Source organism: Gadus morhua, chromosome 14 (assembly GCF_902167405.1).
Source record: "Gadus morhua chromosome 14, gadMor3.0, whole genome shotgun sequence".
NCBI classification, from domain to species: Eukaryota; Metazoa; Chordata; class Actinopteri; order Gadiformes; family Gadidae; genus Gadus; species Gadus morhua.
In genome coordinates, this window is record NC_044061.1 from 20,481,580 (window position 1) to 20,496,322 (window position 14,743).

The following is a 14,743-nucleotide window of genomic DNA, read 5'->3' on the forward strand; positions in this document are numbered from 1 at the left end:
ACATTAAAGAAATAACTAAAGAAGCGACCACGGGCAGCACATGCTGCCCATTTGTTTTGTTTTGCCGAAAATTCTATTGAAGCTAAGTAAATCCAACTTGCTCATGTTTTCATTGTACTCTGATTGCTGCAGGTCTTTATACTTAGATTTGTGCACTATCCTTCCTGGCCATCTACATCTTTCGGCTCTTTTGCATGTATGGTAGATGCCATTAGAACTGGCTTGTATCGTCTTAGCTATGTTGTGACAGCCAGCCCAGGAGTCCGTCCGACCACAATCATCAGAGCTCTCCTTGCACCATTTACCATCGTTCCTCTTCAATTAGCTTGCATGTCTTTGGCACCCTGTTCTTCATTCTGGTTCCAGTAACAGGAAGCAATAGATCCATTAGGTTGACTGAGGTGCCGTACCCTACAACCCCTACGCCGAAGAGGGTATTGATACCTGGGCACCACGTCACTTGGTTACCCAACAATAATCAGATTATTTATTCATTTATTTATTTTACAAGGACAATGCACAGCTCATTAGCAGCACCAGAGTTAGCTATACACTAGAGATTAGAGAGAAGATTGGGTTTAACTGCTCCTTCCAGGTGAGCAAAGACAAGTCTATTAAATGACCTGCTGCCTGGACCAGCTCTGGGGCCATCATTGCTCAGGGTCCCTGTCCCCCCCAATTGGAACATGCAGTCTATGTTCCATCAGGTTCACCTGTTGACATTTGACATAGCCCTGTTGCGGCATGGAACTGGATCCCAGGCACCAGATCTGTGACAAGTTCTTCCTTTTGGAACAACATACATCCAATGCTCATCCTGATTTCGTTTCATCCCTTTTGTTATGAAGGCAGTCTATGTGGACAACCGGCAATTATTCACGATAGACGAAAAAATAATAATTTACTTCACTGTTATGTGTATTTTAGACCACCAGGGTTGTTCCTCTTCCTCCAGAGAGCTCAAAGGTACATATGGTGTAGTTGAGCCACAGCCTCTCCACTGAACCTTTGCGTTTAGATGACATAGGGTATTTTGGCTTTGTGGGCTCCATACAAGCAGCACAGTTCTGGACAACTAAGAGCCAGAATAATGTGCTTCCCTGGGCCTTGGCGTTTATTGCAGTTTGCAGTTTGGTCTTTTGTTGGAACTCAACAACTACAGCAATCAAAATACACAGATGGGCATCTCATCGCCATCCTATAAATAGGTTATCCTCTGCTACTATAATGGGTAAGAGGTAACAACGGTATTTTGTTAGCAATACCTCAATATTTAATAAATAAAAGGTTATTTTACAAAGCATCGTATTTTATTCGTAACTAAAGCAAGTTAAAAAACATTGTAAATATTTGCGTAGTGTAGTGTAGTGTAAATAATAGTGTTTAATGTAAGCTTTAACAGCTGTATAAAACATTAGATGTTATGTTCCCCATGGTTATTATGACTCACATCAACTTTGTGACACTTCTTCTAAGCTAGTACATGTCATCGAATACGAGTGCTATAATGATCGATGTTGTGTATGAAATGCACCACTCACCATGGCGTTAAGTGTCGAGTAGCTTAGCCCTCTCTTGAATCCAACATCAACATCCACCACTGCGCAGACAGAGCTCTTCGTGTCCACACACACACCATGGCTTTAGCGTACCGGTTTCCTTTCGTCATGACGCTGAAATGCCTCCGAAAATGCCCTTGAATGTAAAAAAAGAATAAGAAGACGCTTGGGAGCGTCCCCTATAATTTAATCATATTTTTGTCACCCATATTTAAATATTTAAATATTTGTTTTTACTATTTTTTTAGCAACACTGTGGGAGCAATATCAAAACTGTGAGGGCAATATGGTCTTGTCTCTATTAAATAAATCCACCATAATTATTGATGCATGTATGCATGTATGTATGTAATGTAGCCCTGATTTAACAGATGGCCGTTTACACAATGTTCATTGGCTGTGACGTCAAACCCACCAGTGGAATTCTGCCTGGGTAGGAAAGACAGAGTGGGGAGGGGCCCAGAGTACTGGGTGGATAAGATAACTGGGAGGAGGTGTTTATTTCAGGAGTGCTGTATCGTCAACACATACAGAAATACACCCAGACAAAGAAGCAGGGGGCAAGCATTAGGCCTGCCGGAACTGAATGAACTAAAGGAGACGGAGCAATGTGGAATGCATTCACACCAAAATAGAGCTTATGAAGAGCACGCAGGTTCGGACTAACGAGAGCATCAAAGCTAACCCCCCTCAACCCTGATCTCCAGTCCACTCTTTTCCATTCATTGAACGTCTTTTGAGCCTTGGAAAAAAGCCATGAACAAACCGGAAACTCTGGCCAGCTGCATTGCCAAAATGTATGACGGCACCAAGGCCGACACATCAGGGGCCGCATCAGGAGCTGTGAGGAAACCCTGCATAATCCCTGGCTCCGGGATCGTGAACGCTCTGGGAAGCATGGAGGTCAAACTGGTCAGGTTAGAGAGCCACGTGGAGCGGATCGCCTCTGGCCATGCTGATGTTCTCCAGAGGCTGGACATGGTCTGCAAAGGCCTGGGATGCTTGGAGAAAGGCCTCGCCCAGATCCAGAGGACTTTGGGAAGAGAAGCAGAGTGTCAGGCTGTCGATAATCAAACAGATCGCTCGACCTCTTCCAAAGAAGGGGTACAGAACGCATGCTCTGAGGTCGAGGGACCATGCTGGGAGAACAGGAAGCTGCTCAAGAACCTCACCCAGGAAGGCAAGAGCCAGAGAGAGAGACTTGCAGGTATCGAGGAATCGGTTTCCTCTGTGGACACAATGCTGGAATATATCGCCGAAGTGTTTCAAAGCTCGAAAGTGGTAGAGTTTACTCTGAAAGGAGACGTGCCGTGGAGAATTAAAGGCTTGCTTGGATCAACCATTTTGAACGGGCATCAGGTCAGTCCATTCTGGCTTTCTGTTCATCTTCATTTTAAAAGTGTCCCCTTGTTACATTTCTTAAGGTGGCAGTGTACAATATCGAAATAGGCTCCGATCCCCCTCCACTGCGTGTGCAGAGAACTCTGCAGAAATTGTCCAACAAATGCCACCAAATTGACTGCTGCCTGTAACTTGTCAACGATACCTCATGAATGATTGATGATTTGTTTTTGGTGGATTGTGGTTTCCTGCTTCTCATCCTACCTTGACTCCAGTCATCCAAGAGCCCACGAGTGTCTACATTGTACCCTGTCGAGATCAGTGTTTGACAGCGGTTCAACTTTTAACATGTTGAACCGAACATGCCAATTTCATTTAAAGTATATGAAGGAATTTAAAGTTATGATATTTCCCACCATTAGTATAATTTCCATTCCTGAATTACTCCGACCTTTTCACAGATTTTGATGCATATCAAATGTTGCGCACGCACGCACGCACGCACGCACGCACGCACGCACGCACGCACGCACTCACACACGCACACACGCATGCACACACAAGTTAATTGAAACAACAATGTCTTTCCTCAGCCTTATTTGCAATAGGTTGTGAAAATGACGACTTAACTTAAACCAATACATACTAAGGAAGATATGTGTAAGCTTTCTAAAATTGTATTGTTGAGGCTTATTGGTTTCAGTAGGTTGCTTTTTATTATTTGGGGTAATAATATAGCTTCGAGGTTTATGATGGTCTTTCAATGTTTTAATAAAATAATTTAGTGTATTTTAATTAAGACCATGCCCAGTTAGTTTTCACCCTTGTGAAATATGCAATAAGAGTCGCTCTTATTTTGTGTAATTAATCATTCATCGTTCATGACGACACTTGTTCAATGTATGTCAGATGATAAGCAAGGACTGCAAATGTGAGAGGGCAATCTGTACAACTAGGACCTAGGAAAATTGTATGTTTATACACGTACAAGACATGCATGCATGACATACAAACTGCCATGCAGGCACGCCGTGTATGTGTGACTGGCAGCCACACTGGGGTTCATTAATAATTCCCCCCTGGGGTCCATGAATTATATTTGATTTGATTAGCGGACAGCCGTTGTAAGGCCATCAGGCTAAAGGAGGAAGGCCTCACTGCTCAATCATTCAGGTACACAGGAGGCTGAAGCCGGCATCACCTAGCGCAGGGCAGTGAAATGTGGACTGTCACTGGGCAGAAGATAAAACAAAGTAGTCTTGCAGCAGGCAGGGACAGAGAGAGAAAAGCTTAGAGTTGCAAATGGCTCTGGAGGTTTGTGGGCTATTTTGGCTAAGGCCATTTATACAGCCTTGCATACACCTCCGTGACAACGCCTGTGGACTGTTTGTTCCAGGTGGTGTGTTCCCACTACCAGGGAACCACACTTCTGCCCCCCCTTAGGAATGCTTGTGCCAGGGTGCTGGAGAGGTGACTGACGCCTGGGTGTTTCCGTGTGCTTTGTGGACCTGGATAAAGGGTAGTGATAGTAGGGACACTGTGGCTGTGTTGTGAGCCCCTGTTATTGATATTGGAAAGGATGTCTGAGTGCAGTCTACTTTGGAGAACCTTGAGTTTGGCATATATCTCTTATTGCCAGACGATGTTATCCTTTGAGTAGTATGGTCAGTATAAAAGTTAGATGTCGGAGGCCTGGCTCTGGTATTTGAGGAGAGAGATTACTGGGTGTGTAGAAGTTCAGACGTTTTACCTAAGGTCCTTCCCTTTGACCCTTTGGCTACGGCTGGTAGGCTGATTCCCTGTGTTTAGGGATGGCTACAGGGCGGTTGAGGCTGTTGATAAGGATGAGCGGTATTGTGTCTATTGTGTCTATTTTCCCAGGCTACAGCCTTATAATGTTTGTTGCCAAGCAGACATAAGTATTTTATGTTTAACTCGTGAGAAGGTGTCATTCTCCTCTTAGGGGGATGAGCAAGAGTACTCCGGAGAACAGAAACCAACGCCTTCCATCGCAGTTTCCCCAGAGAAAACGCTGGGGGAGAATGAGGCATTTCAACTTATATCAGGTGATGATGGGTTGAAAGAGCACAATCAAATGTTGCCAAACACATAGTATACGTAAGCTTTAAATTGTCTTAAACCGCACCTCAATTACCTATTAACCCCCCCCCCACACACAATTTTAGCTCTTTATTGGAAATCATAATATCCATTAATCTTGTTACTGTGATTTCTCAGTACCACGCCTTCTTCCTTGGTCATTTCTCTACAGATTCCAAAGTGACTTCACAGGAGATCAAGGCGGCAAACCATGACGCTGATAGTTCAATTCAAACTGAGCTGGCTCCTCCAACATCTCCCCATTGTCCACCCACAAGTGTGACTATGGCCAAACAAGTAAATAAAGCCAGTTTTCTGATTAGAGACACCCCCAGGAAAGGGACTTGTAGATCCAAAGAGGTGACTCTGAATAGCAAGAAGGAACCTGGCAGAGATCAGACCATTGTGCGGAAGACTCGGGATTTACTTGGAAAACAGGAGACGGCAACAGGTCATGTACGAGATAGGTATGGTATGAGAATGATTTGCATTTAGCTGTTTTTCAATTTAACACTATTCTATTGATTCTATACTTTCAATTAATAACCATATGTCGTACTGTGTTGCTCCATTGCTGAAGCTTCTTATCAACACTACCAGGGTAGCCACATATGTTAAGAAATGTCCTGTAATTAAGTCTTGCATTTGATTGTAATATTTCCGATAATTAACTTTTTGACTGTCCTATAGACCCTCTGACGCAAATTCAGAGGATCTCGCAGGAGTGATTACCAAGGAACCCAAGTTTCCCGTACCTGCCTCCCTATCAAAAACCAAGGTCAACGCGCTGAACACCAAGCAAAGTGTTGTTTGTGAAACCATCTCTGTCGCTGCCAATGAGCAAGACCACAGCTCCAGCCATGAGACACCAGCGCTTGAAGAAGCATCTACAGAACTGAGTCCCAACAGGTGTTTGTGGCAAAGGAACACGAAGGTGGAGGCAGACAAGGGGAAGAATGCCTTTGTTCAGATTGAAGGAGTTCTCAGTGAGCCAGGCTCTGTGCAGCAGACCACCCAGCTACAAACAGGGGTACACAAAGAGTTACCAAAGCCTCCTGCTCCGGAAACGGTCTCACTCGTTGGTAGCTTAACAGCAGCCACAGCCCTGCCACATGCTGTCATAGGTGAGGAGAACTTTCATATTCACAATTTGCATTAGGAATATGGCAATATCCATAATCCGTAATCCTATTTGTTGCTTAGTGTGAACAGATTTAGAATTTTTACTGTACGTCATCCAGTGAGCGTGTCTTTCAAAATACTACCATATTTGTTCCGTATTTGGTATTTCGGTAGAGGATAAAGGGCCTTCATTTTGAAACATTTCAAAATTTTAATCCGGACATTTGCTTGAAAACACAGTTTTGGACGGCTGTACATCCATTAACATGTCATAGTTTATTTTAATGAACTGGCACATCTTGTTCAGTAGTGAAAGCTCTACACTAATGATTCGATGTTTGTTTCATTGCCAGATGACTGTCCCCCTGCCTCTGCCCCCTTCCAACACCGCATTGTCACTGCCAAGCAGGTCCCCATGGGCTCCTACTACAGCATCATGCCCGATGAGGTCCTTGGAGGGTGCGTTCACTTACCTGCATACGTTTTTGTGTAAAATCCCGGCTGGGGCATTCCAGCTTCAGGTGAAAGATGCTTTTGGTGTGCATTTGAAATGAATAATCAAAATACTGTTGTCCTTTTTCAGACTAATTGTTGGTTTCATGTATATGAAATGCAATACTAGTATGATATATCTAAAACACAGTACCCATGTTTATTTCTAATATAGTAAAGGGTCTCCAATTGCTGTCAGTTTGGTATGCATTTCATTATCTGCACTATTTGGCTAGAAATGCTCTGGACAACATCAAGAATCTCCTGTTAGCTCTCCTGTTCCGCTGCCCACATTGTCGGAGGAGATAGATAGCAGGTACCAACACTGGGCTCTCATTGGCTATGTTTAGACAGTGGCTGCGGCAGTGAAGTTATTTTTGGTTGGAGTGTTGAGAGGGCTCCATTGTAATCGTCTGTTGTAGGGGTCAGCACCTTTTAAAGAGGGGATAGCACGTGTACGTAATGCACATACATGTGCATAGTGTTACCACACTAGCTGTAGAGCTTCAAGCCAGATGCATGAGGTACACTCGTCCTCATGTCTATACACAATATCTGCCTTCTCTTTCCCAGGGGCAGGTTTGGTCAGGTCCATAAATGTGCGGAGCTTTCCTCAGGTCTGACCCTTGCTGCCAAGATCATCAAGGTCCGGGTAATGAGGGAACGAGTGAGTGAGCAACAGCAGGCCTATAGTTCCCTCCCCCTCGCCCCCCGACACCCTCACTACCTTGCTAGCTACAACATTCTTGTTGCCTCCATTTATAGTCAGACTGGCAAGCCTCCAGCCCCTTAAAGAACTCATCAGTGAAGCATAAAAAGAGTAGTTTACATTTGTATTCATTTGTTTGGATTTTATCCATTTTTTAAATTGTTTATTGATCCTCACAGCATTTACTCAATCTCAAACCCTTTCTTCTGCAGTTCACAATCATAACTGAATTATCATTAATAAGAAAGCATGCACCTTGGATGTAATTTATCCCTCTCTTTCTGTGTACTGGACTGTCTTCCATTTACTGTCACAGGATGAAGTGAAGAATGAGATCGGGGTAATGAACCAACTGAACCATGTGAACCTGATTCAGCTCTACGACGCCTTCGAATCACGGACAAACCTGATATTGATCATGGAGTAGTGAGTTATCCTGCACAGTTTAAAGCCAGTCAGACATGGTCCTGATGTGTTTGTTGGGCAATGTGTTATTCAAGCAATGGTTCAACAGTGACTGATCATTTGCCTTTTAGCGTGGAAGGCGGGGAACTGTTTGACCGCATCGTGGATGAGAACTACAAGCTGACCGAGTTAGATGCCATTGTGTTTACCAAGCAGATATGTGAAGGGGTGCAGTACCTACACCAGCAGTACATCCTGCACCTTGATCTCAAGGTAAAACCCCATTTGGATCATTAACATGCAAATCAGGATCCCGTTGCAGCTGTTTGCAAAATTGTTCATGTTGCCTTTGTTATTGTGCAACTATGTTTTACAAGCTAGGGGTGTCAGATGATACTTCAGATTTACAAGTTTCATTAACCTAATGCTCAATTCTAATTGTTTTGCCAAGGTCTTTTGTGTTCAGTTGTTCACGTTAGGCCCCAGTCTGTGGCAAGAGAATTTTGAAACTAATATAAATATTGGAGTAAAAAAATATATTTTTTAAATAAACACACAACAAAGATGTTTCTTGGGTTTGTGACCCTGTTTGATGTTGATGTGTCCGACAGAAATGTTTGTACTTCTCTTTTGATTCAAATGTAATCCATTATACTACGTAAATACGTACATAAGCCCCATGCCCTGCAGTGGTTAAACTCTTGTCTCGCTAGAATCAGACATATGTAATCTCTAGAATGACAAACAAAATATCAAATTCCAAGGTGTGTGATGATGTTCACAATGCTTTAATGTGTGTGTGATTTGTGTCTATGTGATTTCTCTCTCCTATCTTAGCCAGAGAACATACTTTGTGTGAGTGCTACTGGCAATCAGATCAAGATCATTGACTTTGGGCTGGCCCGGAAGTACGTATAGTATATAGACCTGCATTCAACATGCTAACAGCTTAACAAGGCAAAAACTCTAAATAAAAGAAATAAGTCTGTTTTTAAAATCTCTTGTGAGATTGAAACTAATAGTATTGTTTTTTTTGGGATGATGTTCCTTCCTGTACATATCCAAGGTTCCGACCACGGGAGAAGCTAAAGGTTAATTTTGGTACCCCTGAGTTCCTGGCCCCTGAGGTGGTCAACTATGACTTTGTCTCATTTCCCACCGACATGTGGAGCGTTGGCGTTATTGTGTATATGCTGTAAGTGCCGGCACACAAGACACACAAATAACCTAACGATAAATTCCTGTGAATGTGAAAAGATACAATTGACACCCCTGCCCCCTCCCCTTTTGTACACGAGCACAACATTAGATATCAAGTGAGAAGTTCAGCTGTAGTGGCTAAAGCTACAGGTTAAAGGTGACATATTACACCAGGTGTGAATGTGATAAGCCGTTACAAGACGTTTTGAAAAACTGCCTCTTCTGACATCAAACAGTCCACTGGGTAGGCTGGTAGACTAATATATCCAGCAGACATATAGGTGTACACGCCAACTTGTGATGTCATAAGGGGCAGATTTTCAAAACGGCTTGTAACGGCTAAACACACTCACACTTGGTGGCATGTCATGGGACCCTTAACTTCCCGACAACTTCCTGTGAATATGGATAGATACAGTTTACACCCCTGCCCCTAACCTCCCTTTTTTACACACAAGCACAACATAAGATATCAAGTGAGAACTTAAACTGCAGTGGCTAAAGTTACATGTTAAAAAGGTGAATATCTCACTGACATTTGATGGCGGACAATGCTTCATTGAATGCTGTCCGTATATCAGGCTTGATTTGGTCCGTAAATTGTCTCATTTGACAAATACATGCCCTATATATATATAAACTCCCTCACTAACAGACTATAATCGCAGAGCAGTCAGCAGCCACTAGCTACTGCTTGTGCATACAGTCTTAATTTCTTGGTAATTTTAAATATAAAAAAATAAATAACACAAATAATACAAAATCTAGAGTATATTAATAAACACTTACAATGCATGTATACAAAGAGACAGAACGTCTAATGGTTTTCGGTTGCTTTCTAGTCTAAGTGGTCTCTCTCCTTTCCTGGGAGACAATGATGCCGAGACCATGAACAACATCCTCCTTGGCCAATGGGAATTCGACAGTGAATGCTTTGAAAATGTCACTAGTGAGGCCAAAGACTTTATATCCGAACTTCTCATCACAGCCAAAAGGTAACGTAAGCATAAAGACCCACGCTCTATTTGTGCTAAGGCTTGTCAATCAAAAAGGGACATCTTTAGCACAATTGTGAGCTTGGCAGTTATGTCTTTTTTTGTGACAGTGGACGACTGAGTGCTTCTGGGTGCACAAAACACAGGTGGTTGAATAAGCTTGAGGAGAAAGCCAAACACCATCAAGTAACATTGAAGTCTCAGATCAAACTGCAGCGCTATCTGGCTGCTCAGCGCCAATGGAAGGTACGGACACACTTGCATAGTAATATTAAGCATCATAGTGAAACTAAATTCAACAACGTTTCTCTTTCTTTCTAGAAACATTTCTACGTGGTAACCGCAGCTAACCGATTGCAGAGGTTCTCTCAAGCTGCCAATGCGGTGTAGGCTCCTGCCATTACATTTTCAAATCCATCCAGAAACTGTTACCACTTTTGTCATTTAAACCTATGTATATTTTCCCGTTAGCAGCCCCTAGTGGCTTGAGTTGAAGCTACAGAGTTGTAGCCATATCTGTTTTTCTCATGACAGTTAGTCAGCTGAAAATGTTGATGCTTCTTAATGACTTCACAACTCACGTTATTTGCTAAGGAAACCAGGTAACTGATTAGATCGATTGACTGCTTAATACAATGTTTCCAAAGAAAAATATTCAATATTTTTTTGATTTAGTAGCAGTAGAAATGTTACGTAGTGGAGGTTTAAATCATAGGCAACCCATTTCAGATGGAAACATTTGGCACATTATCGTGGGTTTATTCTTTCGAGTTGTAAGTTCTGCCTATGTCAATGTATTTTTACTTTTGTTTAGTTCAAATATATTATATTGTACAGCACACAGGGTTTACAACTGTTTAGCCATAGAAATATAGTAATAATATAAGTGTAATAAAATCTGTCATCTGAATCATAATTCTCAAAATGTCATTTTTCCAAATGATTAGGTAGCCGTCTGTCTAGCTCCTCACTCGACACAAGAACCATATCTGTTCACACCAATCAGTAGCCAGTTCAGTCAGATCCGTTTGCCGACCTAGGCAAGAGTCATATTACACAAGGTGGTTAGGTGCAGGTGTTGGTCATGTGGTGTGTTTGGGGTTGCACATTATGGGAGTATGTGTTGTTGAACATGATGGGAGACTGTGTTGTTGTACATGATGGGAAACTGGTATCCATGTAGCCAGAGAGGCTGGATATCGCATGAATGAGGAAGAGTGAAACTGAACGCACAAAGCAAAGGAACCCTTGACTCGATCCTATTCAATCCTTGCAATCAACGTCCAACTGTAACCTCATATTTCCTTTGAAAATAAATGTTTGATTTGATCGTATTCTACATGTAATTTCATGCTGTGGTCGTGCCCAGCTAAAGTAAGGTGTTTGCTGTCCCAACTGTTTTATCTTCTTATTACTAGTAGACTAAAGCTATCGTATATTCCCATCTAATTCATCCAATATATATGTATAAAAATTGAAGTTTAAAGCCATTTTGCCTATACGCGTCATATTTTTTTCCGTCAAGATGCTAATAAGTTTGATTTACTTTTTTTTTTTAATGATTCATCTGTGCAATTTGCTGGATGGAAACATTGTCTCCTTGTTTTCAAATGTTTATAGGCCAAATTTCTTCATGAATTTGGACAATGTTGTCAATTGTGAAATAAAAATTTTGATACCACTTTTGACACTGAAATGAAATAATGGCGATAGGTCGTATATAAGTGCATATGGATATATACGATAACTGGGTGTACGGGGGAGGTGTCCATAGCAATCACCATAGCAACCTTGATAGCCACGTGACATGGACAAAAAGAATAGGCCAAAAAAACACAGGCATATCACCAAGTCGAAAAAACCCCACTGAAATGCATTGGTTTAAATGTCGTTCTGTGTAGCACGTAAAACACGATTCAACAGACGAAAAATAGATATCTTTCGTGAGCATTAGCACGAAATCGCATGATAAGCTGTCCGTCTCGTTTTCTCAATTCAACAGTTGTATTTCAATGCGTTTTTCAATCAGGCAGATAAAGCAGGTAGGAATCGCGATTTCTAGTTTTCGAAGACAGTTCGATTAACTAATCATTAGTAGTGTGAAGAACCTTGAGGCTCTGGGGACGTGGAACTTCACCTCGCTGTGGGGAAGGGAACCGGAGCTTGTGAGGGAGGTGGAGCGCTATCAGTTAGATCTGGTGGGGCTTACCTCCACGAACAGTCTCAGCTCTGGTACCGTACTCCTGGATAGGGGTTGGACTCTATTCTTCTCCGGAGTTGCCGAGGGCGTGAGGCGCCGGGTGGGTGTGGGGATACTCATAAATCCCCGGCTGAGCGCCACGGTGTTGGCGTTTACCCCGGTAGACGAGAGGGTCGCCTCCCTGCGCCTAAGGGTTGTAGGGGGGAAAACTCTGACTGTTGTTTGTGCGTATGCATGCACCAAACAGAAGTTCAGAGTACTCGGCCTTCTTGGAGACCCTGAATGGAGTCCTGTATGGGGCTCCAGTAGGGGACTCCGTAGTTCTGCTGGGAGACTTCAACGCCCACGTGGGCAACGATGGAGACACCTGGAGAGGCGTGGTGGGGAGGAACGGCCTCCCTGATCTAAACCCGAGCGGTCGTTTGTTATTGGACTTCTGTGCTAGTCATGGATTATCCATAACGAACTCCATGTTCGAACATAAGGGTGCTCATAAGTGTACCTGGAACCAGAGTACCCTAGGCCGAAGATCGATGATCGATTTCGTGATCGTGTCGTCTGATCTGAGGCCGCATGTTTTGGACACTCGGGTTAAGAGAGGGGCGGAACCGTCAACCGAACACCATCTGGTGGCGAGTTGGATCAAGGAATGCGGGAAATTTCCGGACAGACCTGGTAAGCCCAAACGAGTAGTGCGGGTAAATTGGGAACGTCTGGAGGAAGCCCCCGTCCTAGGTATCTTCAACTCACACCTCCGGCGGAGTTTTTCTGGCATTCCTGCTGAGGTTGGGGGCATTGAGCCGGAGTGGGCGGTGTTCAAAGCCTCCATTGCTGAAGCTGCGGCAGCTAACTGTGGCCTCAGGGTCTTAGGCTCCTCAAGGGGCGGTAACCCTCGGACACCGTGGTGGACACCGGTGGTCAGGGAAGCCGTCCGATTGAAGAAGGAGGCCTTCCGGGATATGATATCCTGCAGGACTCCTGACTCGGTTGCAGGGTACCGACAGGCTCGAAGAGCTTCAGCTGCTGCCGTGTCGGAGGCTAAGCAGCGGGTGTGGGAGAAGTTCGGAGAGGCCATGGAGAAGGACTTTCGGTCGGCACCAAAGTGTTTTTGGAAGACTATCCGGCACCTCAGGAGGAGGAAACAGGGAACCATCCAAGCTGTGTACAGTAAGGATGGGACTCTGTTGACCTCAACTGAGGAGATCGTCGGACGTTGGAAGGAACACTTTGAGTAACTCCTGAATCCGAATAACACACCCTCTATGTTGGAAGCAGAGCTCGAGGTTGATGGTGTTTCGTCGTCAATTTCCCTGGTGGAGGTCACTGAGGTAGTCAAACATCTCCGCAGTGGCAAAGCCCCAGGGATTGATGAGATCCAGCCAGAAATGCTAAAGGCTCTTGGTGTTGAGGGGATGTCATGGTTGACACGCCTGTTCAACATTGCGTGGGAGTCGGGTACAGTGCCAAAGGAGTGGCAAACCGGGGTGGTGGTTCCCCTGTTCAAAGAGGGGGACCAGAGAGTGTGTGCCAATTACCGGGGTATCACACTTCTCAGCCTCCCTGGTAAAGTCTACTCCAAGGTGCTGGAAAGGAGGGTTCGGCCGAAGAGGAACAATGCGGTTTTCGCCCCGGACGTGGAACTACGGACCAGCTCTTCACTCTCGCAAGGATCCTGGAGGGGACCTGGGGGTATGCCCATCCGGTTTACATGTGTTTTGTGGATCTGGAGGAGGTGTATGACCGGGTCCCCCGGGAGAAACTGTGGGAGGTGCTGCGGGAGTATGGGGTAAGGGGGTCTCTCCTCAGGGCCATCCAATCTCTGTACTCCCAAAGCGAGAGCTGTGTTCGTGTCCTCGGCAGCGAGGCGTAGTCGTGGTAGGGAGGGGTTGCAGTTCGGTGGTCTGAGGATATCGTCACTGCTTTTTGCAGATGATGTGATCCTCATTGAGCCATCGGCCTGTGACCTTCAGCACTCACTGGATCGGCTGGCGGCCGAGTGTGAAGCGGCTGGGATGAGGATCAGCACCGCTAAATCTGAGGGCATCACTCTTAGCAGGAAACCGGTGGATTGCTTACTCCGGGTAGGAAATGAGTCCTTAGCCCAAGTGAAGGAGTTCAAGTACCTCGGGGTCTTGTTCGCGAGTGAGGGTACTATGGAGCGTGAGATTGGCCGGAGAATCGGAGCAGCGGGGGCGGTATTGCGTTCGCTTTACCGCAGAGAGCTGAGCCCAAGGCAAAGCTCTCGATCTACCGGTCGATCTTCGTTCCTATCCTCACCTATGGTCATGAGGGTTGGGTGATGACCGAAAGGACGAGATTGCGGATACAAGCGGCCGAGATGAGTTTTCTCAGAAGGATGGCTGGCGTCTCCCTTAGGGATAGGGTGAGAAGCTCAGCCATCCGTGAGGAACTCCGGGCCGCTGCTCCTTTACTTAGAAAGGAGTCAGCTGAGGTGGTTCGGGCATCTGGTAAGGATGCCCAATGGGCGCCTCCCTTGGGAGGTGTTTCCGGCACGTCCAGTGGGGAGGATACCTCGGGGAATACCCAGGACTAGGTGGAGAGATTATATCTCAAGACTGGCCTGGGAATGCCTCGGGATCCCCCCGTCAGAGCTGGTCAA

General features: G+C 44.8%; 1 protein-coding gene across 4 annotated transcripts; it reads left to right on the forward strand.

The window, feature by feature from the left end:
* Positions 1-2,040: 2,040 nt before the first annotated feature.
* On the forward strand, positions 2,041-10,833 carry mylk3 (myosin light chain kinase 3). 4 transcript variants are annotated; one of them, XM_030377479.1, is made up of 13 exons: positions 2,043-2,918; positions 4,864-4,966; positions 5,173-5,467; positions 5,691-6,124; positions 6,476-6,581; positions 7,188-7,281; positions 7,640-7,749; positions 7,860-8,001; positions 8,566-8,636; positions 8,795-8,923; positions 9,771-9,923; positions 10,034-10,169; positions 10,245-10,833. In XM_030377479.1, exons 1-13 carry the CDS (start codon positions 2,316-2,318, stop codon positions 10,311-10,313), a joined length of 2,445 nt encoding a protein of 814 aa, XP_030233339.1. In that variant the 5' UTR covers positions 2,043-2,315; the 3' UTR covers positions 10,314-10,833. The 4 variants fall into 4 exon arrangements, with proteins under 4 accessions (XP_030233341.1, XP_030233338.1, XP_030233340.1 ...); XM_030377481.1 differs by having other exon boundaries at positions 2,041-2,918; positions 10,070-10,833; XM_030377478.1 differs by having other exon boundaries at positions 2,042-2,918; positions 10,034-10,833.
* Positions 10,834-14,743: the final 3,910 nt, after the last annotated feature.